Source organism: Patiria miniata, unplaced genomic scaffold (assembly GCF_015706575.1).
Source record: "Patiria miniata isolate m_02_andy unplaced genomic scaffold, ASM1570657v1 HiC_scaffold_5, whole genome shotgun sequence".
NCBI classification, from domain to species: Eukaryota; Metazoa; Echinodermata; class Asteroidea; order Valvatida; family Asterinidae; genus Patiria; species Patiria miniata.
Window position 1 is genome coordinate 3,903,660 of NW_024037072.1, and position 25,564 is coordinate 3,929,223.

The 25,564-nt window shown below is 39.7% G+C and overlaps 2 protein-coding genes across 2 annotated transcripts in view; one reads left to right on the top strand and one right to left on the bottom strand.

Annotated features, from left to right (window-relative positions):
• The first annotated feature begins 6,213 nt into the window (after positions 1-6,213).
• Positions 6,214-15,646, top strand: LOC119741592 (E3 ubiquitin-protein ligase MYLIP-like). The gene is made up of 8 exons (XM_038217407.1): positions 6,214-6,459; positions 8,707-8,897; positions 9,705-9,866; positions 10,594-10,812; positions 12,231-12,414; positions 13,113-13,295; positions 13,943-14,146; positions 14,925-15,646. Exons 1-8 carry the CDS (start codon positions 6,373-6,375, stop codon positions 15,165-15,167), a joined length of 1,473 nt encoding a protein of 490 aa, XP_038073335.1. The 5' UTR covers positions 6,214-6,372; the 3' UTR covers positions 15,168-15,646.
• Positions 15,647-21,886: 6,240 nt separating this feature from the next.
• LOC119740867 overlaps positions 21,887-25,564 on the bottom strand; it is a 191,326-nt gene continuing 187,648 nt past the window's right edge. The window contains exons 153-157 of the mRNA XM_038216324.1: positions 25,056-25,178; positions 24,299-24,447; positions 23,546-23,684; positions 23,039-23,111; positions 21,887-22,523 (exon numbers count right to left, since the gene is read on the bottom strand). Coding sequence (XP_038072252.1) covers positions 22,453-22,523; positions 23,039-23,111; positions 23,546-23,684; positions 24,299-24,447; positions 25,056-25,178 — 555 coding nt within the window. The 3' untranslated portion in view covers positions 21,887-22,452. The remainder of the gene's footprint in view (positions 22,524-23,038; positions 23,112-23,545; positions 23,685-24,298; positions 24,448-25,055; positions 25,179-25,564) is intronic.

Sequence of the window (25,564 nt, forward strand, 5' to 3'; positions counted from 1 at the left end):
GAGATTACAGTGTTACATTGACATTCAGGATTACGAATGCATAGTGTCGTACAGTACATGATATACGTGCATAATTCTGGGTATATGCTTTTGTCCAGCCCAGTATTAGTGTAGGGCAATTTAACTACTCGATCTTCATTCATCAAATAGGCTATATTTAAGTATTATTGTCCGAACTTTTTGTTGACATATCCACTCGAATGTAGGATGTACCCCGTGCTATTTTAGATTATTTGTTTCCATAAGCTTTTATCTAGAATTAATAGAAATATCAAAGTGATTAAAACATCGAACGAAAACAAGAAGTCCGTCTTTATTTTAGTCATTAGTTATTTAAATTATTACTTTACAATAGTCGAATTGCTTTCCGGCCGACGGGAATTGGAGAGTGGATTTAGTGGGTTTTTATGTCTTAGAAACGACGCAAAACGAAAACCTGTCTCCAAAGGTTTTCAGACGCCCGAAATCAAAAAGTAGTTTTCACTCCCTTGATACAAGACAAAAAAATTGAAATTATCTGAGGAGGAAATGTTTTTGTGAAATACACACATTTACAGTTTCAAATCTTGCACGGTATTTTCAAGTTGAATTTACCTTTACAGATCCTTCCTGTGAACGGAATTGGGCATTTGCAGCTGCAAGTACATTCGTCAAATGCTCCATCATTTTCACATCTTGTTTCCGAATCTTCCGGACACTCTACAGAAAACACCAAATTCACTTGGTAATAACAAACTTGACAACGATTTGCCATTTCGAAACCTGTAATCGTTTCGTTAAACACCCACATTTAAAAAAGAATATGAAGTGGCGCACACACGTTAAGATGACTCAGCAAAAACAAGAAAACTGTCAAACTTCTGAAGGAAATGAAAACCTTGCACACTCCCATAGAGAGACAACATAAGTCAAATTGCTAATTGTAATAAACGAAAACGGGGTATCAAAAAAGGTCATCGATTAACTGACCGTGATGCTGATGCTCATTATAATAGTTTTAAGTCGTTTTCAATAATATTTATAAAAAAAACCCTCATGTCTTTGCTAAAACTTTCATCCACGTATCTACACCTGGCGGCCTAATCAAGGGGGAAAGCGTGTGCCATAAAAAAAATAGTCAATTCCTCCATCCCCCATCCTGCCGGATCGCCTCCCCATACCCTGAAAATTTGACAATCGTATATGAGTGACCATGATTAAATAGTTTAACAGAAGTTAGGTGCCCCAACCTCAAGAAACCGCCCTTAATTTTGAGAACCCTGGCTACACCGCTGTTTCACTTGTCCATACAGTAATGCATTGATTGAACCTTCCTTACCATCACAGTGGTCTCCGAAGTATAAACCTCGACACTCGCACTTACAGTTGTCCTCATCTTGAATTTCACCATTCACACATTCCTGGCAATCTGTGAGGATCATTAATGAAACAATGCAGTGTCGGTTAAGTGCAATTGGGACGCGACAGTCTTGACAGCTGCCTTTAGCAGGCAAGACATTTCCGGCGAACACTCTAAGGTCAAAATTTTCAGATTGAAATTAGGGCCCAATAAACTTCTTTAAGGGGCTCGCCTTGCAGGTAGACGCAATAGCAAAAATACTTTTTTTCCCCGGGTTTAAAGCTGATTTCTTGTCTGCTCTTGTCTTCATGACCCGTTGAGACACCTTGAGATGGTCTTGTGCCACAGAACATACTTTGGACAGCCTCTTCTTGAAGTTCGACACACAGTCGAGCAGATTGGTCTCATCCTCCTCAGTGCCAAAAACCTCTCATTGATGAGTTTCAAAGGCCCCCTCCCCTCACCTCACCTCATGACCGTAGACCAACCCCAACTAAAACCAGTTGATTTGTTCGTTGAATCCCAATTAGCAAACAACAGAAAGGGGAATTTTTTGGTACCAATCTTCTTGGAAATCCTCGCAGTACGCATTAATCATATTCCTGAATCCCGAGAGCTCCTTGACACTCCGGGTGTGACATGCAAGTTAGACCCCTGATAGTCTCCACTTCTTTGTGTAAACTTTTTCTGTTGGAAAGTCTAGAAAGTTGGAAGTCTGCAACCAGTAGAGTGTCCTAACAGATAGGTTTGACTATTTTCCAGAAATTGTTGTACTCAATGTTTCCGTAAACTTCTTACAGTTACGCAAGGCCGCAATTAGCTACCAAAAATGAACCTACAGATATACTTATAGGAAAGCCCCCGCCTGTTATAGGGTCACTTGACACACGTAAGGGAACAAAATATGTGTGGGCGATGTCCAACACAATTTTGTAATACATTTTGTAATTCTTGTACATATTTTGTAAGGGGTGTACATGTGTACATAACAACAGAAAATCTAATTGGCATAAGAATATCTGAAACATTTACCACTCTTCATGTAATTTCATTATGTGAGAGGCCATTCCAGTGCTGGTTAAACTTTGCATGCCCTCCTTGAATCGCGCCTTTTGATCATTCTGATTTGGATACGTACCTCGTGCTATTACAACACACGTCATTGCGATGAAGCCCAACAAAACGAGGAACCCCTTTGGTAAAGTCATGTTTCACAATGTAGACCAAGCAAAAGCCTCCTTCAGAAAAAAAGAGAAAATATTTGTACTTAGTTAAAGTTTGGCTTGAAAAGCAATCGTTCAGCCTGCAAGAAGCACATTCGCAGACAAGAGAAAATTACACAGAACTTAGCTGAAATGTGATTTCGTTTTGTTTGATCGTTGACCTCAAAAAACAAAAAGATGAAACTTGTTGCTCCACTCAAATAGGAAACAGAGTTATTCGAACAGCTGTCAATCTAAAACCGGAGACGCACCACTCAAAAAGCCAACAAAACACGGACAAACTAACGTAGGAACAATATGACAATGGTGAAAAACGTCGGCACCATGTATCAATGCGTCGTCGCCTATCGCAAAGATTCAAAGTACAAATTGGCATTAGCTAACGGTGGTTGGAAAATTGCAATATGGCTGAAGATTGGTTTTACATACAGTATTACTGCACTTGACCTTTTGTTTTCACATCAGCAACACACATACTGGAATTTGTATCCATATGGAGTTATTTCTTTGTTCTCGTGATCTGATACAGGGTACACTGTGGTGTATAGGGAACAAAAGATTGTACATATACGTCTCCACAGGGTAATTTCTATAGTTGAATACCTCCACAAGGTTATCACGAAATAGATATAATTATGGATTTTACTAAAAAAAACTAGGAATTTCCAAGGTGTGTTGATGTGTCGCAAATTGAAGTGTTTTATGTAAGGTTAAAATACAAGCATTTTGAAACTAGATTTTCTAACTCAAAATTTGAGTAGGCCTACACACCCTCTCATCGCACATGGCCATGGGCAACCTCGTTCTAAGGTGTCGAGGAGTACGCTCACTACCTGCTCACTCAATCTGGTAATGGATCACAAGTTTGCTTATCCAAAACGTTTGGATACTTGCAAAAAAGGTATAGTCTAGTTCCTAACTGTGTTTTACATCGATTTTTTTGTTTGTTTGAATGTGTGTCTGGGGTAGAAACAGAATAAATTGATCTTTTAAAGTTAAAATATTATAATCATATCCATCCTAGCCAATAATGTAGTATCTCATTTCATATTAATATGAGCGAATTGGAAAAGAAAGAATATTTTTTGAAAAGGTGTGGACGTAATAGTAACAATGAATTTGAAAACACGTAAAATACAGTGTGAGTAAAAAAAACCCCGGGAACCGGGACTATTGTGTAAGTGAAGTTTTGCGTGTAGTTCTTTCAAAATGTAGGATATGAAAGCCCAATTCATAAGCTCTCTTTTAGGCCAAAAAAAAAGCTCGCGCGTCGATTTTAACCATGCACGTCAATCGTTTTTTTCTTCCAAAATGTTCCGCGGTAGCTCCAACAGCGCCCTCTATTGCCGCACCTCCTCAATTCTTTTACCAAAGAGCACCAAGGAATGGGATATTGCACCATGGCAAATGATCGAGAGCACCAAGGCAAATTATGGAGGACACCAATGTACATGAGGACACCAAAAAAGCATAATAGTACCCCACCTTGTCTGTACAATCCAAGCTTGAAGAAGAAGAAAAAAAGCCGCGTTGCCGCGTCAATTCCGGAACTGTGGTCTGACCAGAGACCGAATATTTTTTTTTTTTTGGCCTAGTACAAGAATCATTCAAATCACTCATGTACTTTTCAAGTTACTGAATTTTAAACTGTTTTGAAGTTCTGTCCACGGATCACCAAAAGGTAAGTGCATGTTCTTTTAGCAAAACGAACACAATTCACATACGGATACATGTGTGTGAATTGTTTTATTTATGCGCACACTCGTAACAATTTGTGAAGTTGTTCATGAAAAAAATGTAAATGGAGGCAAGATTTGTGCAGTAATGTTATAGTCACGTGGTATAGGCTATACAGCGCGCTATAATACTGTGCGAAAAAAAAACACTTCATGGGAGACTTAAGGGGCTTATTAAAGCAGAAAAAATGCATTGTCAGAAAACTTCCAATCTGCTTTTCTGCTTTTCGGATAGCCAGCAAAAGCAGGAACATCAGAAAAGCAGAAAAAAGGCGAAAAAATGTTTTTTTTTTACAAAAATGTTTAATCGGCTTTTCAATTTTGGCAGAAAAGTAGAAAAGTAAATAAAAACTCGTTGTACCAAACGTAAAATCTGCTTTTCTGCTAAATGACAACATTTGGTCCTCCTAGTGTGTACGCTGCATTATTAGCAAAGGCCAAAAAAAAAGTCTCCGGTTTCTGGTATGGAGCTTGCCCCAAAAGTGGTGCGGTGACGCGGCTTTTTTTTTGGGGGGGGGGGTTGGTTACTTTTTTTTCCCATCAAATGTCGGCTGATGACTGCAAAATTAATGGTGCCAGACTAAATTTAGTGCAAAATATATGGGAGTCCAGAGATGCCACATAAAGCTTATACTCGATCGTAACCCCCTCTAAAAACACGTTAAAATTGTGCAGCAGCAGGATTCCAGTCAAACCAGTGAGTTTGGCGGTTTTGAGACATCATCTTACATTGAAAGAAAAAACTTTTTCATTTCACCGACGCGCATGGCTACGGCGACGCGCACGCTTACCAGAAACCGGAGACTTTTTTTGGGCCAAAGATAACACTTTGTTTTAGACACGGCTTGAATATGGGTGTGCCCATTCTTGTTGCCAGGTTGTTGAGCAGCTCGCGCCCACCACTATACCTGCTTACTAGTCTATTGGAAATAAAGTAGGCATCGAGGACGAGGTTGGGGCATGTAAATAACTGGATTCGTCTTTTTGGGAACGCGAGTACACTATATACTTTTTTCCTTTCATCAACACCTTTGAAACAACTTAAGTAAATAATCAAAGTATGACATTTTCGGGGACTAGATCGAACGAAAAAAATCGCTCATTCAAAGTTGGAATCATTGGAGCCGTCAGGACGGTTGGCACAAATTAATGCAACCTGAAAGGCCAAAGTGAAGAAAAAATTCAAAAGAGTGTTAGCTATGCCCAAAATGGAAATTGTAGGTGTTTTTTATTGCAATAAGTGGTTAAACATACAAAATGAAAATGTCTCAAAACAAAACAATCGGAAGGGGCTGATTATTCATACTAATAGAAAGAAACCGCATGACAAAGATGCCCATAATGAGTTATAAATGACTTCACGTATCAGCCGAGACGGCAAAATATCAAGCTAAACTCGTTACCCACTCTTGGGCGCCGCGAGGGGGGGGGGGGGGGCAAGGGGGGCACTTACCCCCTCTGGAAAAAAGGAGGAGAGAAAAAAACGGGGGAAAAGGAAAGAAAAAGAGGCGCGGAGTCATATTGCTATTAATTTTATGGGTTGTGGGGAAGGTAAATGTTCCCCCCCCCCCTTCCGAAAAATTATCAATGGAGAAAATACGCTGGAAAAGTACGGGGATTCCGGGGGAAATGTGCTTTGCCCCGCGAAAAAAATCCTGGCGACGCCCATGGACCCACTTCGAGATCCCGGCAAGAAAACAGCCTGTCTTATCAACTCCAGTCTTCACTCTTTTAGTTATGCAACAACAAAAATGAACAACTCGAAATGTCTTTGGCCTTGACAAACTGCTTCGCGCATAATGCTCGCTATTGTGTTGGTTGTTACGAGCGGCTATCCCCTGGGAACAAGGACACGGAGGAATTTATGGGCAGTATCGGGCATGTCCCCTGACTGCAATCATTAAGTTCGCACGCTTTACTAATATAGGATCTGACTAAGATTAGATATGATGTACAAAAAGGTACAAATGAGGACTGTGGAAAACTCGTAAAACAACGGCAGTTCCAGCTGTTTCCTGATAACAAATGACATTTTATTAGTCGTCTGCATTGTTGGGTATAGCGATGAGTAACCATGTGGTGTTTCATAAGCGAGTCTCCGTACATTGTCAGGGAGTATCACCTACCGAAACATTCTCATGGACAAATTTTGATGGACAAGGTAAAAACATTTGTAACGTGCAGCTGATGCATGAACTAAACTTTGCAATGTTGCAACTGAGATTGTAGGCCTATTTCTTTCATGTTTGTTATTATACACACGGTCTACATGGTCTATGGAGTATCATGAAAATAAAGAATGTTAGATAAATGTAAAGTATTTCGGTAATCCTTACTTTTAGGACACCTCTATTTATGTTTTTGTTTTTGCTCATAAAAAAAGTCCTGTTTGGAAAAAAATTGTAACCTGACGCCACTTTCATCTCAATGAAGGTCAGTCATTGCGAAAATGATGATAAGAAATGAATCTGGGACTGAGAAACATTTCCAATTTTGTTACGAAATACTTCAAAAATTTCTTGACTCTCCATAGACTTTGTACACAACCGCTGAAGTGGCGTCAGGTTGCAACATTTTTTCCAACTGTTGCATCCCGAGGCCACTTTTTTCATCATGTAGGCCTATTGTCTCAATGAACGTCAGTCATTGCAAAAATTAGCCTTTAGTCAAGGCGCGCGTGACTCCCCTGATGCAAGACGCCCCAGATTCTGGCACAAAAAAAGACCAGTGCGAAAGGCGAAGCCACGAGCGCCTTTACCATCTCGTGGAGCCATAGCCCCATAAATGTGGCCTATTTACTGGACTGCCTCCGTAAACATAGGCCACACATCCACTAGCCCCATAAATGTGGCCTATTTACTGGACTGCCTCCGTAAACATAGGCCACACATCCACATGTACAAAAATCGTGTCGACGGAGCCAAATTTTGATTTTCACATTTAGGCTTACTTTTTACGTTTTTTTTGCTTTAGAAGCATTCTCACCCTCTATATAGGCTAATCAGAAAGTGCTGCCTTTTTCAGATGTCCATTTTTCGTGAAATTTCCAGATACATTTGCACACGTTTGCGTATCAAAATTTCAACATGAAATTTCACAAAAATTAAACATCTGAAAAAGGTAGCACTTTCTGATTAGCCTATATAGAGGGTGAGAATGCTTCTAAAGCAAAAAAAATCTAAAAAGTAAGCCTAAATGTGAAAATCAAAATTTGGCAAAGTGCGACACGTTTTTTGTACATGTGGATGTGTGGCCTATGTTTACGGAGGCAGTCCAGTAAATAGGCCACATTTATGGGGCTAGTGGAGGGGAGCTAATCATTATTCATTTTTTCAAGTAATATGAATCATGCATACATGCATGATTCATATTACTTGAATGCGGATATATATGAACCAATCACCACGAACAAGCCATTTTTGAGGTAATGACACGTACGCACGCCCTCAAACGTGCGCACCACACGCGTTCTAAAATAACAAGACGTGCACGCATTCACAACATGTCATGCATTATGCATGAAAATGTGTCTACCAAATCGGTAGAGAAATATAAAGAAAAACATAAGCACTCTAAACGAGATGGTAAAGGCCCTCGCGGCTTCGCCACTCGTGCTAGTCTTTTTACATACCAGCATCCGGGGTGCGCCACATGTCCGGGTAAGCGTGTGGGACTTGACTAAAGGCTATGCAAACATGTGAATGATCTAGGACTGAGAAAGTTTTCCGATTTTGTTAGGAAAGACCTTTGAAAATGCACTTGACTCTCCATGGACTTTGTTTGTACACAACCAAAGAAGTGGCGACTGGATACTACATTGTTTCCTGTTAAAAGTAACGTGTTTATTTATCATGGAGTATCGTTCACTGTGTAGCAGAGAGGATGCTGTTTCTATATCAGTGTTCTGATCTTGCTTGTAAAATCTCCATCCCGTTGTAATCTGCCACTCTGCACCCCCTGACTTGGCCACTGGGTGGGACTGTCTGGGAGGGGCATGCTATTGGTTTTGAACGATGTAAAATTGTCTCAATGGCTCAAATTTTAAAAAGGGGGCTGGGGGGAGGGGAGGGGTGTACAAGAGAAGAGGGGGCGCAACTGGATGATTAAGTCGAGCACCAATGTTCAGTCAATATCCCAAGATTCCAAATTCTATAATACACAGTCTTCCAGTGAGCAATGTCGTTATTATTTGTGAAACAAATCAACATGCTTTTTATTATTTTGTATAGCAAAAGCACATTTTGGTATCGAAATACATGACATTTTATAGATCAAAAAAGATTAATCCGCCTTGTGTGAGTTGTGTTACAATTCAATTCAAAGGTAATCGCTGACATCCCCCAACTCCATCCTCCCCCCCCCCCAAAAAAAAAATTAGATAATGGACTCATTTCTACTGACCCCACAGGTATGTGATGATGTGGGGTTGATTGAGAGGGAGTATTTCGGTCTTCGTTACCGTTCTAAGAATGGTGAGTTACTCTGGCTGAACCTGCGCAATCCTCTCAACCTACAGCTCAATACTAAGCCACCGCATCGACTCAGTCTTCAGGTCAAGTTCTTTGTCTCGCCTCAGGAGCTCCAACAGACAATCAGCAGGTACACATTGCCAATAAATTGGGATTCAAAGTCTAGTTTTCTTCAGGGAATATAATATAAATGCTTGGCTGGTTTTAAACAAGTTCGTTTAAAACTGGCTCACGGCCGTTATCCACGTCCAGGCCCTGAGCCGGTTTTCAACATACTTGTTTAATCCGCTCCATTCACAAGTACCCCCTCACCGGCAAAGAAAGTACAGGTTGGGGTGACCGACCGACGCCATCTTGCCTGACTGCAATTTTTCGGCAACGCGCGGCCGCACCACTGCGTGTACATGGTACAAATCCACTGCATCACACAAGCTGAACGGTGCGCGTCAACCAGCTAAATGTCCCACCCATGGGATGCCGTTGCTAGGTAAAAGGGCACCCTCTTTCGTTGGCGCACGGAGCCCATACCGGCCAGGCATACATTTATTCCTACTCATAAATACCTTTCGGTCAAAAATTCAAAACAAGCCAAAAATTCAAACATTTTCGAAGATTTTGTCCAACAATTTGACTTTGTGTTTTGTGAAACACCCCTCTGGCCATGTCTATGGTATGTGCCTCGTGTGGGTAGTGCTAAAAAAATCTCTTTATATGGTCATTCATGCGAGCGTGGCATGTACTGCTGAAAGCATTATGGCTCAATTGGACTCAAAAGTATCAGCAAAAGTGTCAAGAAATTGGAAGAATCCACATAGATAATCCGCCATGTTGGGGAAAAAAAGGGCCTCGTTTTCCCTTTTTTCAAAAATCCCGGATGAGAAACTACATGTATTTGTTTCTTTACTCGGTCTAATAATTCTGACCTTTCTGGTTTCAGGCATGTGTACTATATGACACTGAAGAATCGACTGCTACAGAGTCATTACAAAGTAGATGATTCTGAGAGGCTTGAGCTGTGTGTCCTAATGGCACAGGCAGAGTTAGGCAACGATGACGTCATCATGGATTCACAGTATCAGTGCATCTTGCCTGAACTGAGGTGAGATCAATAAATTAAAAAATTGATCATGATGGATTATTGAGAATTAGGCCAAAAATACGACGTCTTCACAGATTCACAGTATCATCGCATATTACCTAAGGATGCGACTTTGCGTTTTATATTGTAAACGTTTAGCAAATGTTTTAAAAACCGTTTAAATGTTGAAACGTTGAGCCATATTTAAAGCCTACCCATTATGTCTGCAGACCGACGTGATTGACATGATTATATGATTACGTGAACTGATGTGAGCTTCGGATGTACACGTTTTCAATTTTGGGTTTTATCTGTCACCGGCATCATTTCATAGGTGATGCCTTCTGGCAAAATGAGAAGGAACTCGGCACAGGCCGTAACAGAAAATGAAAAAAAAAAAGTGGGTTTTTTTCCCCAACAATTTTCAGATTTATTGATATTTGTAATCTTTGATATGTCTACTAAACATGTTTTAAAGAAATAGTATGAAAATCATGGAGCGAGAGTGTTTTTCAGGATAATCATTGAGAGTAAAGACTAGTTTGTAGGCAACAAGAATGTTTTGCATTGCAGATATTGATGTTTCTTGCATTGATTAAGTAACAGCCAGTCTGGCAGCTATGAACCTTTTGGTGATAGAGAGATTGTTTTGGACAATTGAATTAATTCCCCAAGTTACAATTTTGGTGACTTCAGTTGTTAAAACCTTTGTTTCATTACCATGACCATTGACCTCCCCCGATCACAGCGAGCACAAACTCCTCCAAGTCAAGGAGACCCACAAGAATGCTGAGACGGAGCTGACCAAGTCGCAATCGGAGATTCAGTTCATCAATAAGATCAGCAAGTTGCCAGGGTACGGCGTGGAGTACTTTGCCGCCGAGACCATGGACCGGACCAAGGTGGTGATTGGGGTTCACAGCGGAGGGCTGCAGATACTCAGCCAAGAGAGAGAAATCATCAACAAGTAAAGCCTTGTCTTATTTTTTACTCTTTCCTTTTGTGAGATATTTTCATGTGGTTTTCACTCTTAAATCAGTGTAAGTCTGTCTCTGGCAATTCTGGTATTTTTGTGTAGGCAATATTTTCCCTTGTGATACAAGGGCGGACCCAGGGGGGGCCAAAGGGGGCCATGGCCCCCCCCCCAAAACGAAACCAATTTTTTTTTTTTTTTATGTGACATCGCAATAAAGGCAGGCAATGAGTACACCACCATCTTTTCCTCAAAAAACATTGGTTAAAGTGATCAGAAATTGCCTCAGATCGCACCACAGAGCATCTAGAATCCAAAAAAATTTCGGGGCCCTTAAGCGGGCCCCGAACCCCACGCCGTAATTTTGTGGACCCACTTTTTTGGGGGACCAAATTTTTTTTTGCCCCCCCCCCAAATTGTGTTCTGGATCCGCCCTTGTTGTGATATTGCTTATGTTGCAAAATCTTGTGGAGGGGGATTTAAGAACCCCAAAAAGTAACTTCAATATTCTGTTTTGCCCTTTCACCGATGTGTTTTTATTAAACTGTATAGTCAGTGTTGTCCCAAGTGATTGTGAGAAAAAAAATTACTATTGAATTTAAATCACTGCCGACGCAAAAATCCATCATATGAATAGTTTGGTTGCAGTACTTTATTACCGAAGTAAAGTCACACCAGCATCAACAACGCTTTGCAAACAGCGGCTTCAACTGATTAAACACGCAACCAGGTACGTCGTGCCACTCTCATTGCTCTTGGACAAAAAGAATCAACCTACAGAACTGTACCGTAGAGGTGCCGCACTTATGCAAACCTACCAACAACAACTTACTGATGCTCTGAGGATGGCTGGTATTGGCTGAACCAGCTACACCAAACCACTCAAAATGCCGAACAATGGAAAAGAACAATTAACGCGTTATTATTGTAGTCACTGAGCAACGCCCTTGCGCTGCACGCGCACAGACGTCACCATGATGATGACCCGCAGCTATATCAGTTTCCAACCAGCCAGCAAGCTCGGTGGTCAAGTGGTAAGACGTCTGCACTAGTAAGCAGGAGGTTGTTGGTTTGAGTCCCACCCGAGTGATTTTTCTCACAATCACTCGGGACAACACTGAGTATACAGTGTTAATAAAAATACGTTGGTGAAGGGCAAAACCCAAAATTGAATTTAAATCACCCCGACACATATAGTATTATAAAGTGATTAGTGAAACTCTTGTTATGTTTGTTTTGGTACGTCTGTACAAATTAAATATTGAGAAATTAAAATGTCTGTTGTCTTTTGCTTTGCCAAGCTTGCGCTTACTTTTGAAAGAAATTCTTTTAAAGAGCTGCACCGTGAAGGAACATTTGTGAAATGCATCTCTCATCAGTGTTATCTGTTTTGTGTTTTCATTTTCCTCTAGTATCAAGTTTGAGGATATCAGCAAAGTCTCCTATCATCAGAACCGTTTCTCCGTTCACTTCTACTCTCCCTCAGAGGAGGTGAATGAGGATGACGTTGTGTCCATCCACAAGTTCCGTCTGACTTCCAGGAAGAGCGCCCAGGCCCTCTTCAGAGCCTTCACAGAGTCTCATACATTTTTCCGAGTGAGTCTGAGAAGTTTTCTCCTCTTTAAACTCCACATTCTGTGGTTAATAGTAACCCTAATACCAAACCATGTTGCCAGCAATCGCCCCAAATCCAGCAAAATCCACCGTAGGAAACCAATTTACTGTTGTTGAACAAAGTTCCAAGGAACACTGAGCCCTGTATTATTCACCTAATGTACGTTTGTGAGTGCAATAGTAAGAATAATTTCATGAGGTGACCGATGGAAGTTTTCTTTCCATGAGGTGAAGCAAATACATTATATCTCCAGAAGTTTAGGGGCTATGGAGCTCTATTAATTATATACCAAATGAAAGCTTACATTGTGGGCTTTCCAGCCATGTATATAACTCAACTTCACTGTTTTGCGACATAATACCCTTTTTTTGTGGAACCGGTCACATATTACGTTGAATGAATACATTGGCAGAAGTTAGATTTGAACCTAGGACCTCTCGTACACTCTGTCTCAGTGCCCCACCAACTGAGCTATCGACCCTTAAATTGTGCCAAAGTATCTTATGATTTCCTTTATAGAATGGGACAGTGGGTGCATTTATCTCATTCTTCTGCAGTTCATTAGTCAATATAAGATTGAACAATGAAATTGACTGCTGCAGAACTTGCGACCTCCAAAACAGTACTGACTCGGTGTTCAGTAGTAAGATGGTCTATACGTTCTTGTTCTGTTTGACAGTGTGAGAACGTTGAGCGTGTGGTACGTCAGCAACATTCCCACACTGGTTGGGGCTCACTCCTAGCTCTCTTCCGACCTCACACCAATTATGGCAAGATCTATCGGTTTGACATCACCAAGACACGCCGACAGACGTACGACAACGCCTGGCACTACCTCCATCATGATAGCAGTCCACCGCCGGTAGGTCCAAATGCAAACAGATTTCTTTCTCTATGATTAATTAGAATGTTTTTCAATACTATCTTTCGTCTTTGTCACTTGATCCCATTGGTCATCTTTGAAATCTCGAATGACCACTGAAGATTGAATGTGCTTTTATCTCCAAACCAATGAAAATGGGGTTTGCCTATCATTGACACAATGTAGAAGCATTGTTCAATCTGTGAAGTTCAACCAAAAAGGGACGTAAGCTTTTGGATGCAAGAATTTAGTATTTGATTACTCGGAACTGCGTTCCACCGAATGTTCGATTATTCAAAACACTCTGATCACGTTTTACACAGAAAATCATTTGTAGCTAGCAATGACACTTTTAATGCATTTGATAAAGAACCCTATTGTGATGATACTACATATATTTTAGCTAGAATGCTCTCAAGAACGTCATTGTTTCAGTTGTTCATACCAGATTTGTGGCATAGTCAGTTTGATATACAACTGTAATTGGATTTATGATGTGAATACTTTATTGGCAGTAACAAAATCCGGAATTCCTGGTATGAGTATGCACGCAACCAGAAGCCAAAGTGTTATTAAATGTGTCAGTTTTTATTCTTAAAGTATTGTGAGGAACCTTCAATTTTCATGAGAGATTTGATTTCTCACAGCAACGCTTCTCAGTGGAGCTGGATACTCATCTTGCCAACCACCAGCCTTACTCCACCCAGACCCTGCGCAGTACCCACTCTCAGGAGATCATGCTGAGCCGCCAACCCTCAAGAGCCAGCGAGCTCAGATTGCTGCCGATCAAATCCCACAGGGAGGTGAACCATTCAAACGATACAACACCAGAGGGGACACTCAGAAGAAAGGTAGGTCCTCGTTTATATTCCCTGATTTTGAGACCAATCAATGCATCTCCCCTTCCTCTACAATCTCTGCTCTGTTTCCCTCATTTTTCTTATCTGTTTGTTCTTATCTGCTTGTTCTTTTCTTTTTGTTTGTTCTCAGTGGCGTAGCCAGGAATTTTTCAGTGGGGGGGCGCTGGGGGGGGGGGGGGGCGCTGGGGGGGGGGGGGGGCTGGAACATTTCATGGGGGGCATCATGTAGATCAATGATAATTGTTTTAGAAACTCAAAATCTCAGTGGGGGGGGGAACTGGGGGGGGGGGGGGCGACAAGGTTTCATGGGGGGCTGTCGCTCAAACCCCCCCCCCCCCCCCTCCTAATTTTGTCAGCTGAATTTTTTTTAGATCTGGGTGTTATGAAATTTCCATTTTGTTTAATACGTGCACTTCACAGCGCATCTGAATGCCAAAGTCTTTTCCTTTCGTACAAGAACATGGGGATTTTTATTTTTTCTTCTTTGCGTGATTAAAGCAGGAATTCATAAGGTGAATAGGTCTGGGATCAAAGAATTAATGAGGTTTGTGTTGGTATGGCCTGAAACATCAAAATGAAACATTAATTCTGTGATTTGTGAATTCAAGAATCTGAGATTCATAGTTATATCAGAGTTGAATTCAGGTCATCTTAAGTCAGTCAGTCTTAAGACTTGTGATTGAAGTGTGATTTGACTGGCGATGGCTTTGCTACATGATCAGTAGTTTATTTATTATATCTATATTTTTATGACCCTCCTTTTCTGCAGGGAAGTAACGATGGTCCCAGCCGACCTGATACCACTGAGGCTGAGCTGGTCAACTCACTCCAGGATGAACTCGCCAACATTCGCGACTCCCACATGTGCCAGGTCTGTCTGGAACGTGACATGGCCACTGTCTTCTGCCCGTGTGGTCACATGATCTGCTGCGAGCGTTGTTCCCCCGAATGCTTCCGCTGTCCGGTCTGTCGCGCCGACGTGGCTTACGTACAAAGAGTCTTCTTTTCCTAAGTCTCCAATTTTTGTATCCTTTTATTTTTCCCTGCCATTTTTGTTTCAGGGCCGCATTGTGTTACGTGAGTTGGTATGCAACGTGAATCTATGCAAACTGTAGAGCAGTGTTTTAGGAAATAAAGATTGTAGTATATATTTGATGCAGAGCATTCAGAGAGTCGGCCTATACTGCTTCTGTAATGAGTCATTAAAGTCAATGTATTTCTACACCACCTGAAAAGATTTTGGATCCAAATTGCATCCAGTGAATTTGGTTATTATTTTCTTGTGAGGGCAAATTATTTGAGTGTGTTGGTCAAAATTGCAAGCCATGTATTTCTGAGAATGTATATTTCATTTTTTTTTGTAAAGTTGCTATTTGCAGAATGATCAAATTTCATGAAATGTCATGGGGAATTTTGATATGAAAATTGTTCGAAATTCTTTGAAATTTCATGAAACTAATTCCAACACTCATTACATTCATGGCACTCTTATTAATAAAACCCACTGAGGGTGAGTATTTTTCAAATTTTAGCTTCAGCTAATTTGAGAAGTACTCTTGTTCAAACCAATTTTCTTTGAGAGATCGCACCTCTCTTCACCCAAAAACTAGGTTTGAGATACCCAAAATTTTTCCATTAATAAAAAAAAAATGTATTTGATAAAAAATATTTCCAGTTATATTTCCACAAAAAAAGTCATGATGCTAAGACCAAATATGATATCCGGTAAATCGGTTTATTATAATAGTAAGATTTGTAAATTTAATTGTAATTTAATACTTGCAGCATTTGCATACAGTATCCAAGTCTGTCGACAGTTGCTGATGTTTTGCAGTTAATCTTTGTGAAGTAAATCTGCTCCGCTATTTAATAATAAGTAAATTAAATTTATGTTGATATTTACATTCATACTTCATTATTTGTTTATTTTCCTCTAATAGAGTGCCGAAGTGTGACGTCAGCTATCATTGTTCTGGTTCACTCTAAAGGGTGAGTAAAAAAAATGAAACCCAAATGTTGGGACCATTATTTTAGGGAAGTTCTGCATGTAGCATTATCAAAATGTAGGATATGAAAGCCCAATTCTTAAGCTTTCTTTTAGTACAAGAATCATTCAAATCACTCATGTACTTTTCAAGTTACAGAATTTTAAACACAACCACCGTTTTAAGGTTCTGTCCAGGAATCACAAAAAAGATCAGTGTTCTTTCAACAAAACGAAGAGAAATCGCATAGCGATGTGTGTGTGAATTGTTTTCGTTTTGCTGAAAGAACACACACCTTTTTTGGTGATCCGTGGACAGAACCTTCAAACGGTGGTTGTGTTTAAAATTCCGTAACTTGAAAAGTACATAAGTGATTTGGATGATTTTTGTACTAAAAGAAAGCTGATGAATTGGGCTTTTATATCCTTGATTTTGAAAGTGCTACATGCAGAACTTCAATAAAACAGTAGTCCCGACATTTGGGTTTCGTTTTTTTTTTACTCACCCTGTAGTTCACGCAATTATGTCTTAACACACTTAAGCTGTGCGCGCGAAACAGAATACGCCGCGCACTTCGGTACTCTATTGTCTCACGAATATTTACCATTTTATGCTTAGATGAGTTAGAAGTACCTGAAATTCCAGGTACTCTTTATTACGTATTAAAATTGTACTTAATTTGTGTACATTTGTTTTGCACCAATACACCAAGCCAGTCACCAAGTGTGCCATGTTATATCATGGGGTCTGCAAAGATGCTAACAATATGTGGCCAGGCGTTGTGATAATGGCAGAAAACAAAGCATTTCACAACCGCTTTGTTTACAAAAATGTGGTCTTCGGCATTTCGAATAACCGTCACATCCCCTCAAACTTCCTTGGCCATTTCTACCTTCTTTTTTTTTTTTTAATATATATTACCACGAAGTATTGCAAGTGATTAAGCAAACGTTTCTTTTATTGGACCTTATTCATTTTTAATAAAGAGGCTGAAATGAATATTCATAAGATGTATTTATCTTTTTTTTTTTGCATGAGAATCAAAATGTATATATTGTTTATCAGATGTCCTGATTGGTTTGTACCTGAAGAAAATTTTCCTTAAAAAAAAGGAGGGAAAAGAAAAAATGGAAGTGAGTGAAGTTGAATTTAAACAGGTGAATTGTGAAATACAGAATAGTTCTTCTGCCATTAGTATCCCCGAATAAGTGTGATATTAGGTTCAAAACTCTGTTTAGACATTTGTAGGGAACTGAACATTGCATGTTTGATGAAATTTCAATATACGTCTTTAGAAAGAAAAGTTGTTTACGGAGGTTTATAAGTAAGTCAGGAATTATCAATTTTTTTTTAAAGCTAGCCGCTATAATTGAATTTTTTTACAGCTTTAACTATTCACAGTGAATTTCACTGATATTGTGCATGCTTACTTTTAATAATAATACAGTATTCTTATTTCACTATACTACTTTATTCATTCGTTTTTATATTTGTCATATGTCATATTTTAAGGTACAAGTCGAGTTTTGGTTTTATTCATTTAATCGAATTCTTTTGTTACATTTTGTCAACATAATTCATGTCAAGCAATGTACATAAAGTGTATTGCATGCCTCTGTATTTGTATGGATGTTATGTGATTAGTTCTACACCATCAAACCCGATTGGTGTCTGTGTGCATAAATTATGTAAATTAAGTGGAATTAAGACATTGGTTAACGAATAGGAAGGTGGCATTTGTAATGAATTATTCATCACTAAGTGTTCTTTAAATCTTTGTGCATTTGGCCCAGTTAAAGTGGATGTGTCCACTGTAGTGCGAAAAATGTCATCTTTGAGCAAGTTTGGGCGAGGACAGTTAGTCGACTTGTGGTTTATTTGGGATCTAACTTACGCCTGCGCACTAATATCAACATGTCAACGTCTCTAGTCAAACGCTGGCCAAAATGTCAGCAGAAAAGTTGTGGGTCCTGGCTCCCTGCTGTGCATTATGATGCATGCAGCTATTGGTAACCAGTGGTGCAACCATATCCTGTGCTCTGGTTCCCAATAGTTGACTAGCGTAGTCCTACCATACTGTTCTGTGTTCAAGCAAAGTTAATCAAACTAAACTATGGTTGACCATAATTCTCGCTCGAACTTGCTCATTGCTGAACAGTCAGAAGTGCAAAGCATCATGGGATTGCAAAGAACAGGGGCCAATTTCACGGCGCTGCTAAGCACAAACATTTGCTTAGCACAGAAAAAGTCTAGCTTATAAATGCAGGTTATCAGCCAAAACTCCATGTGATGTATATTGCTCGTGATTAGTATTCAGCTGTTGTTTGCTTAGCATGAAAATCACATGAAGTTTTGGCTGGTAACCTGCTTTTATAAGCCAAGTTTTTTTTGTGCTAAGCAAAGTTTTGTGCTTAGTAGCGCCATGAAATTGGGCCCTGGACATAAGACAATGTTGCATGTTCACATTACTAGAGACTCCAAAATGTGTTCATTGAGTGTGTTCATGTAAATACCACAACGCTTTGCACTACCATGATTCAGTGTACATGTATAAGCTTGTAGCATTCAGCATGTTGAATTTGGACACTCAGTAGTGTCATGGTGTACCATATAGACTTAGCACAGTTGCCTACGGAAGCCATTTTGTCTCCAGTTTTGGGGATCCTTTTGGGGGATTTCCAGTGGCATGAGATCATGGAAAGATTTATTCACGGAACGATTTTGGGGTATAAATGCACATCGATTACACTAGCTTTGCCAAATTGACTATCACTCTGCACAGGTATCGTATTTAAGCAGCATAGTTTGGTAGTTTCTAGTTTGTAATATTTTTGTAACTATTATACATGTATATTATTGTGCATAACAAAGGTTTTAGACTCAATATCATTATTTATATATTTTTATGTGCATGAACTGGTATTCATGAATATCATAATCAGCATTTGATTAGGGAAAACAATATGGCACAATGTGCTCCATGTTATATTTACTTTTGTAATGGTTTGAGTATTCATTAATATTTTTACAGTACATGTAGTTTCAGATGACAAATAAGTACACCATTACTGCCTGGTAAGTCGAATATTAAAACAATGTGTTTGATTTAGAGAAATGATACATCATCCCCAACACACAAACAGCTATCTTAAGCATGGATTAAAATGATTTGCAGATGCAAGTTTTATGTACATATACAGTTTTGAAATCTCGACCTTGGGTATTTTCAGGAGAAATTCCTTTTACTAAGTCAAATCTTGGTTAAAAATCTTGTCAAACCGTGTTGGACATAGATGCAGCTTGCACAATTTTGGAAAGGGTTACAAGACATCCGGGGGGGGGGGGGGGGGAATGCATATCTTAGATTTATTTTCAGGAATCAAAGGTGGTGTTTAAAATCAGGGTTAATTCTCTAAGAATGTAAAACTAAAGTAAAATGTTGATCTGAATTGCCATGGTTTACCTCGTAAATGCCCTGTGTATAACTGCACCAAAAATGTGAAAGTTAAAAAAGTATCTTTAAACGAAAACAAAATCGTCAGTTTTTGCAGTTGAGATATTTGATGTTGTGACTAGTACTGGTAGACAAACAGTGACTGCTAGCATTGAGTGGTGTCATAAAAATAAAGCCTCCCAAGTATACAGCGGCGGCAGAACGGTTTTTAAACTGGGAAGGGGGATCACTAAAAAGCAGAGCTGTAATGACTCGAGTTAATGACTCAACTCGAGTCCGACTCGACTGGAGTCCCCAAGGGCAAATGACTCGATTCGACTCGACTCGAGTCACTGCGAGCAAACGACTCGATTCGACTCGACTCCCTCATCAGAATGACTCGACTCGACTTGAGGAAGGCTAATAAGACTCGAGTCCCAAAAATAAAAGCAAAACTTTGCGAAAAATATTTGCAATGACTTACGTCTGTGCTGGTTTTTGTTCACGTCACGTTAGGCGATCAGCTGGCATCCCCTTTTTATTTTCATAAAGAGTCAAATGTGGTGTCACCACATGTAGTAGCCCGAATGTAAAAAAAAAGACTTTCTCTCTTTTGTACATTTATTGTATAGTGTTCAAAAATTTGTGGCTCGAATTGACTCGATCTAACTACTTGACTCGACTTGACTCGACTCGACTCGACTACACACTGTGACTCGATTCGACCTTCCAAACCTAATGACTCGACTCAACTCGAGTAACTTCTTTAAAATGTTTAAAACGTCGTCCTGCAAGAATAGGTTTAATCTTAACCGTGTCAAAAAAATTGCAAGGGATAAACCTTGTACTTTCGTGAAGTCGAGTCAGAAAAGTGTGTGTTTAAATTAAAAAAATAGAAATTGGCCAAAAGAAGTTACAAACTGTCAGGAGTAAACACAATAAGGGCAAAATAATGCAAACACAACACGTAAATAAATACACAAACCTCATCTGGTTATGTTTACTAATAACAATATTTATTTCCGATTACATAGTTAAAGTAATATAAATATGCGACCCCACCCAACAAAATGAATCTTTAAGGTGCCAGAAGTACGTTCGAGTCGTAAGCCCTTTCACAAATCACACTTAGTGGAAAGGAAATCAATCATGCTTTTCATTGTTTTAACTCTTAATATCCAAATCTATCAGGATATCTAGTGATTTATAAAAAGAAATCGAAGATCTTCATATGCTTTTTATCCCCCTGGCTTTTGAAGCCAAGAAAGGGGGATCTTGCGACAGTGTATTCCTTCTGTGTGTCCGTGTGTTCCGTTTTGGTTAGGTTAATTGTTTAGTGCTGTCATATGAAAATTCGGACTTCTGCGCTCAACCAAACTTGGTGACAATAATCTTTGGGCAGGGGGACAAAAGATAACTTGAGACATTTGAGGTCAAATGTCATCTAGGGGTCAAATGAGGTCATTGTTGATTTTGGTTAGGTCCACTGAAAAGTGTGCTTCCTAACTGACTGTATAAATACTGCCAGCATGCCAGGGGGATGGCGCAAGTTTTACTTGCAGTGTTTTTCTAATATGAAAAACTAGTGGACAAAAATGTCCACAAGACTCATTTTGTCAGGTCTGGTCACATTTTGCATTTTTATATATAAAAGTAATCCTTAATATAACAAAAGGTTGCATATATTTTTAAAACCCACTTCCAACTTGTAAATAAGAAAACTGAATATTTTTTTTATAATAGCCAGGCAGACTTCAAAGACAAAATGGAATACGGGCAGGATTTTCAATTTTCAAAAATATGATGGGAATAGGTCAAATGCTTATATACCAGAAAAATTGAAAACAGAAATGTCACGGCATCCCCTATCTGTGTCTTGACATGTTTCATATGGCGTAGTCCATAAAGTTCGATTAACAAGAATGGAGTTAACCCCAAAACCTCCCCGTGAAATATAGCTTAATATTTTAAATGATATTCTACAAACATAAGCAGCTTTTAGATATAACAACTAGATTCCACTAATAACATTTTAATTACAATGTATATTTGAAAATATAAGTTCAAAATGTTGCCTTTATGTTTACATATTACAGCTACAGATGTTAATGGAAATTAAAACAATGCATCATTGAGTATTATTTCCCAACATAATCAGGCATATTACATGCAAAGATGTTAAAATCAGTCTTGCTGAAGCAGTATTCCCAAAACCTAGCTAAATATATTGTATACACCATAAACATTTACTTAAACTTAATATTTCAAGATGAAACAGTTACAAAAGCCACTTAAAAAGTAGTTGTCGACATTTTTTCTAAAGCAATAACTGCATTTATTTCAGAGACATTTGTCATTTTGATGACGTTGAAGAGTTGCTTCGTAGATCAATACAAACATATAAAAATATACTTCCATGTAAAAGTAATACAAAAGTTTAAAAGTTATAAAAAGTAGAATCTATACTATAGATTATGTATCATGAGTTGAAAAAGAAAATTTCAGTTTTTACGAGTTGTTCACTTTTTCATTTTATGCCACAATTCTTTCTTTTTTTTAACATATTGTAGATAATAATTCTAATTCTTTACAAATTTCAGTATTTCCTTTGCATTATATATTTCTAAATAACTGATGGCTTACTCTCTTAAGTTGTTTTCAGGAATCATTCTACTATACTATTTAGCATTTTTTTCTTAATTTCAACGTGTAACAAACTTAAAGGCCATTTATAATTCTGAGTTTCTTATCAAACACCAAATATAAAAAAAACATGTTAAAATACAAATGTATTCTCAAAACTAGTCTACTAAGTGGTATAGGTTCTGGCAGTTATATTGCCTGATTGGGTTGTTGTTGCCAGGGCAACCTGTCGCTGTCTAGTAGTCAAAGTCCTCATCGTTGACCATCATGTCATCATCGTCGTCACGGCGACCGTTCCTCTTCATCACTGCACAAATATTGAAAGTGAATAAAAAATACAATTATAGGTTAACCTTTTTGTTTCAAAGTAGGGCTTAAAATTAAAAGTTAAATGTATTTGTAAAAAAGCCGGGAAATAAATTCACATGCTGTCTTGGAAGTAAAGGGACAGGGCAATTTCACCTGTCCGTTAATACATCTTTTCAGTTGTACCTAAACTGTCCCTCCCCCCTCCCCCCCCCCCCCCAAAAAAAATTGTGGGGGAGTAACCCACGACGGTGGCAGTGAAGATGAAGGGTGGAGCCCACTCATTCTCTGGGGGCGATGACTGAAGATAAAAAATCGTGCTTGTTTCTGATTGAACATGGCGACGATTTTGTCAATTTTAAAAAAGGTCTTCATAAAAAATGGATGAAACATCTGATAGACACATTTTCTTTTACACCGAAAATGTCTTTCTCTTAGGTTCAAAAATGTTGATTCAGCCTAAAGTCTGAACTTGAAAATCTAACGCCTGTTGAACAAGAAATCCTCTGTACTCACTGGAGTTGGAGGCATGCTGGTTGGGGTTCTGTATCGCCTTCAGCAGAACCTTATGGATGAAGATGTACTGATCCTATGCACAAGAAAAACAAGAAGAATACAAAGACTTTGTTTTATGTGACATTTGTATTGGTGTTTTTGCCTGCCAGCGATTAACTTGAGTCAACAGAGGGCGCTTGGAATAGTTTCAAACTATTTACTTTGATTCTTGCTCTCTTTCTAATCTCTTTTCTAATCAAAGATGCAAATTCCTTATTTTTTTATAAATACTGCATACTCCGTTTTGTCTGAGTGCTTGTCAGAAAAAATATTCATCAACTACTCGGGTTGGATTCGAACCCATGAAGTGCAGACGTCTAACCACGTGACCACCCAGCTGTTTGTAAGATGGAATTCGTGTCGGAGGTCATTTGCGAAGGGCGAAACTCAAGATAAAAAGTTCTTGCATCTCCCCGACACAAATTCCATCTTACATACAGTTCTTTTTTTGGTGTAGATGGAGCCTACCTCAGTCTGAACCATGTTGCATCGGTTCTCCCTCATGTTAGCCACGGTGCCGTACACGTCCAAGAACTGATCGCCTTGGTCCAGACTACGCAGCAAGATGTCAAGGGTCGAGAAGGTGCCTGAGCGACCCACACCGGCGCTGAGGAAGACAGAAAGAAAGAAAGGGGAACTTTATACAGGTTGCTTGGTCATCAACTGAGTTGTCTGTACAGGCTCCAAGCACAAGTACTCTCAATGGTTTTAAAGAAAGGAAGAGTTTGAGGTGACCACTGGAAGAGACACTTAAACTGACGATGCCCGACACTTATCCAAGGAATCAAATTAGTTGTGCGTATTTCAAACCAGTAATACAAGCGGTGCGTCACGTCTACTTGCTCGGTCGTAGCTCATCTTTCAGTTACAGATTCATATTTATAGTGGATATCTTGGAAATCACAAAGAAATTTGCAAAATCATTGCCGAGCGTTCAGGAAGAATCATGTCTGGGATAAGATTTTGAGTTCTTACGGAGTAGACTTCCAACTGTACGAAAATACTTTTGGTGTCCGCAGATTTATCAGCGAAGTAGCTTCTGTTTGCCCTATCAAAGAGTCCATTAACTTGTTTGCGTTGGTCGATATAAAACAGGTGCTACACTTCCAGACTGCTCTTTTGCCACCTCATTTGGGAGCGGTGGCGAACTTTAGGTGCCGTATGCATCAATTGAATTGTCACAAGATGGTCTCGTTGCCGATACTTGACAGAGTATCTTACCTGCAATGGACCACCACAGGGCCGTTGGATGTCGCCTGCATCTCCTGGAAGGTACGGACAAAGAACAGCATGGGATCCGGAGTGGAGGGAATGCCGTGATCGCCCCAGGAGCGGAAGTGGTAATGATGCAGCACTCGAGTCTCGCCATTCTGCAAAGAACGATACATTATATAGTAATGATTTGGCAGTAAAAACGGTAAAGATAAGCAGTTACTTGTAAGGTTGTGTTTATCTTGAGAGGATGACTACTAGTGCCCAAACTGCGTGGGTGGGTTAGGGCAGGATGATCAGGTTGGGTTGGGGTGGAGTAGCGGAGGGAGGAAAGGGTGATAATGCAGGGTGGATGAGAGGTGGGGTGGGAGGTGAGGTGCAGTGGGGTTGGGTGTGGTGGGGTGCGGTGGGGTAGGATGGGGTGGGGTGGGGTGCGGTGGGGTGGGGTGGGGTGGGATGGGTTGGGTGCCGTGGGATGGGGTGGGGTGCGGTGGGGTAGGATGGGGTGGGGTGGGGGAGGGGGAGGAAGGGCAGGGCAGTGCAGCGTGATAATGTAGGATAAAGAGGGCAGGGTGGGGTTGTGGGAGGGGTGGAGTGAGGAGGAGTGGGGTTGGTTGAGGTAGGGTAGGGATAAAATGGCAGGATAGGTTTGTAATGCAGGGCATGGGAGGGCAGAATGGGCTAAGGAGGGTTGAGGTAGGGGAGCTGGGGTAGGGGTATAAGAGTTAAGGGCAGTGCAGAGGGGCGTTAGATTACTTAAACCAACCTTCTCAATTTCCAGTGTGCGGATAGTCCAGGATGGTTTAGTGACGGTTGCGATGTGAGTGACTGTCACATTGTTGAAAGTCAGTTGGTTGTCATCCTCTGGCCAGTACTGCTCCGACTTCACCTGAATAATGAAGAGAGTATCAGGTCAAACAAAGAAGTTCATACGAATATACTCCTTCAGAACTATACTAAATGAACTATCAAACTGTAATACATATTTGTGAACTCTGAACGGTCATATGATCTTTACTCATACAGGTTCCAGATAAAACCATAACTGACAACTGACTTTTCCCGATTACAATTTTTTTCAAACACTACTCTCTTGTTCATTTCCATTAGGCATTTGTTACTACCTTTCTTGCAATGTGTTCTTTCATTCACTACAGTTTGGTAGAACCTCTTTTTGCTCGTTCAGTTTTGTCTACATGTTGTTCACAGATTTTTGTTCATTGTTTAAGTTTTGTTCACATTTTTTTTTATTGTAAACAGTATTGTTCACTACTT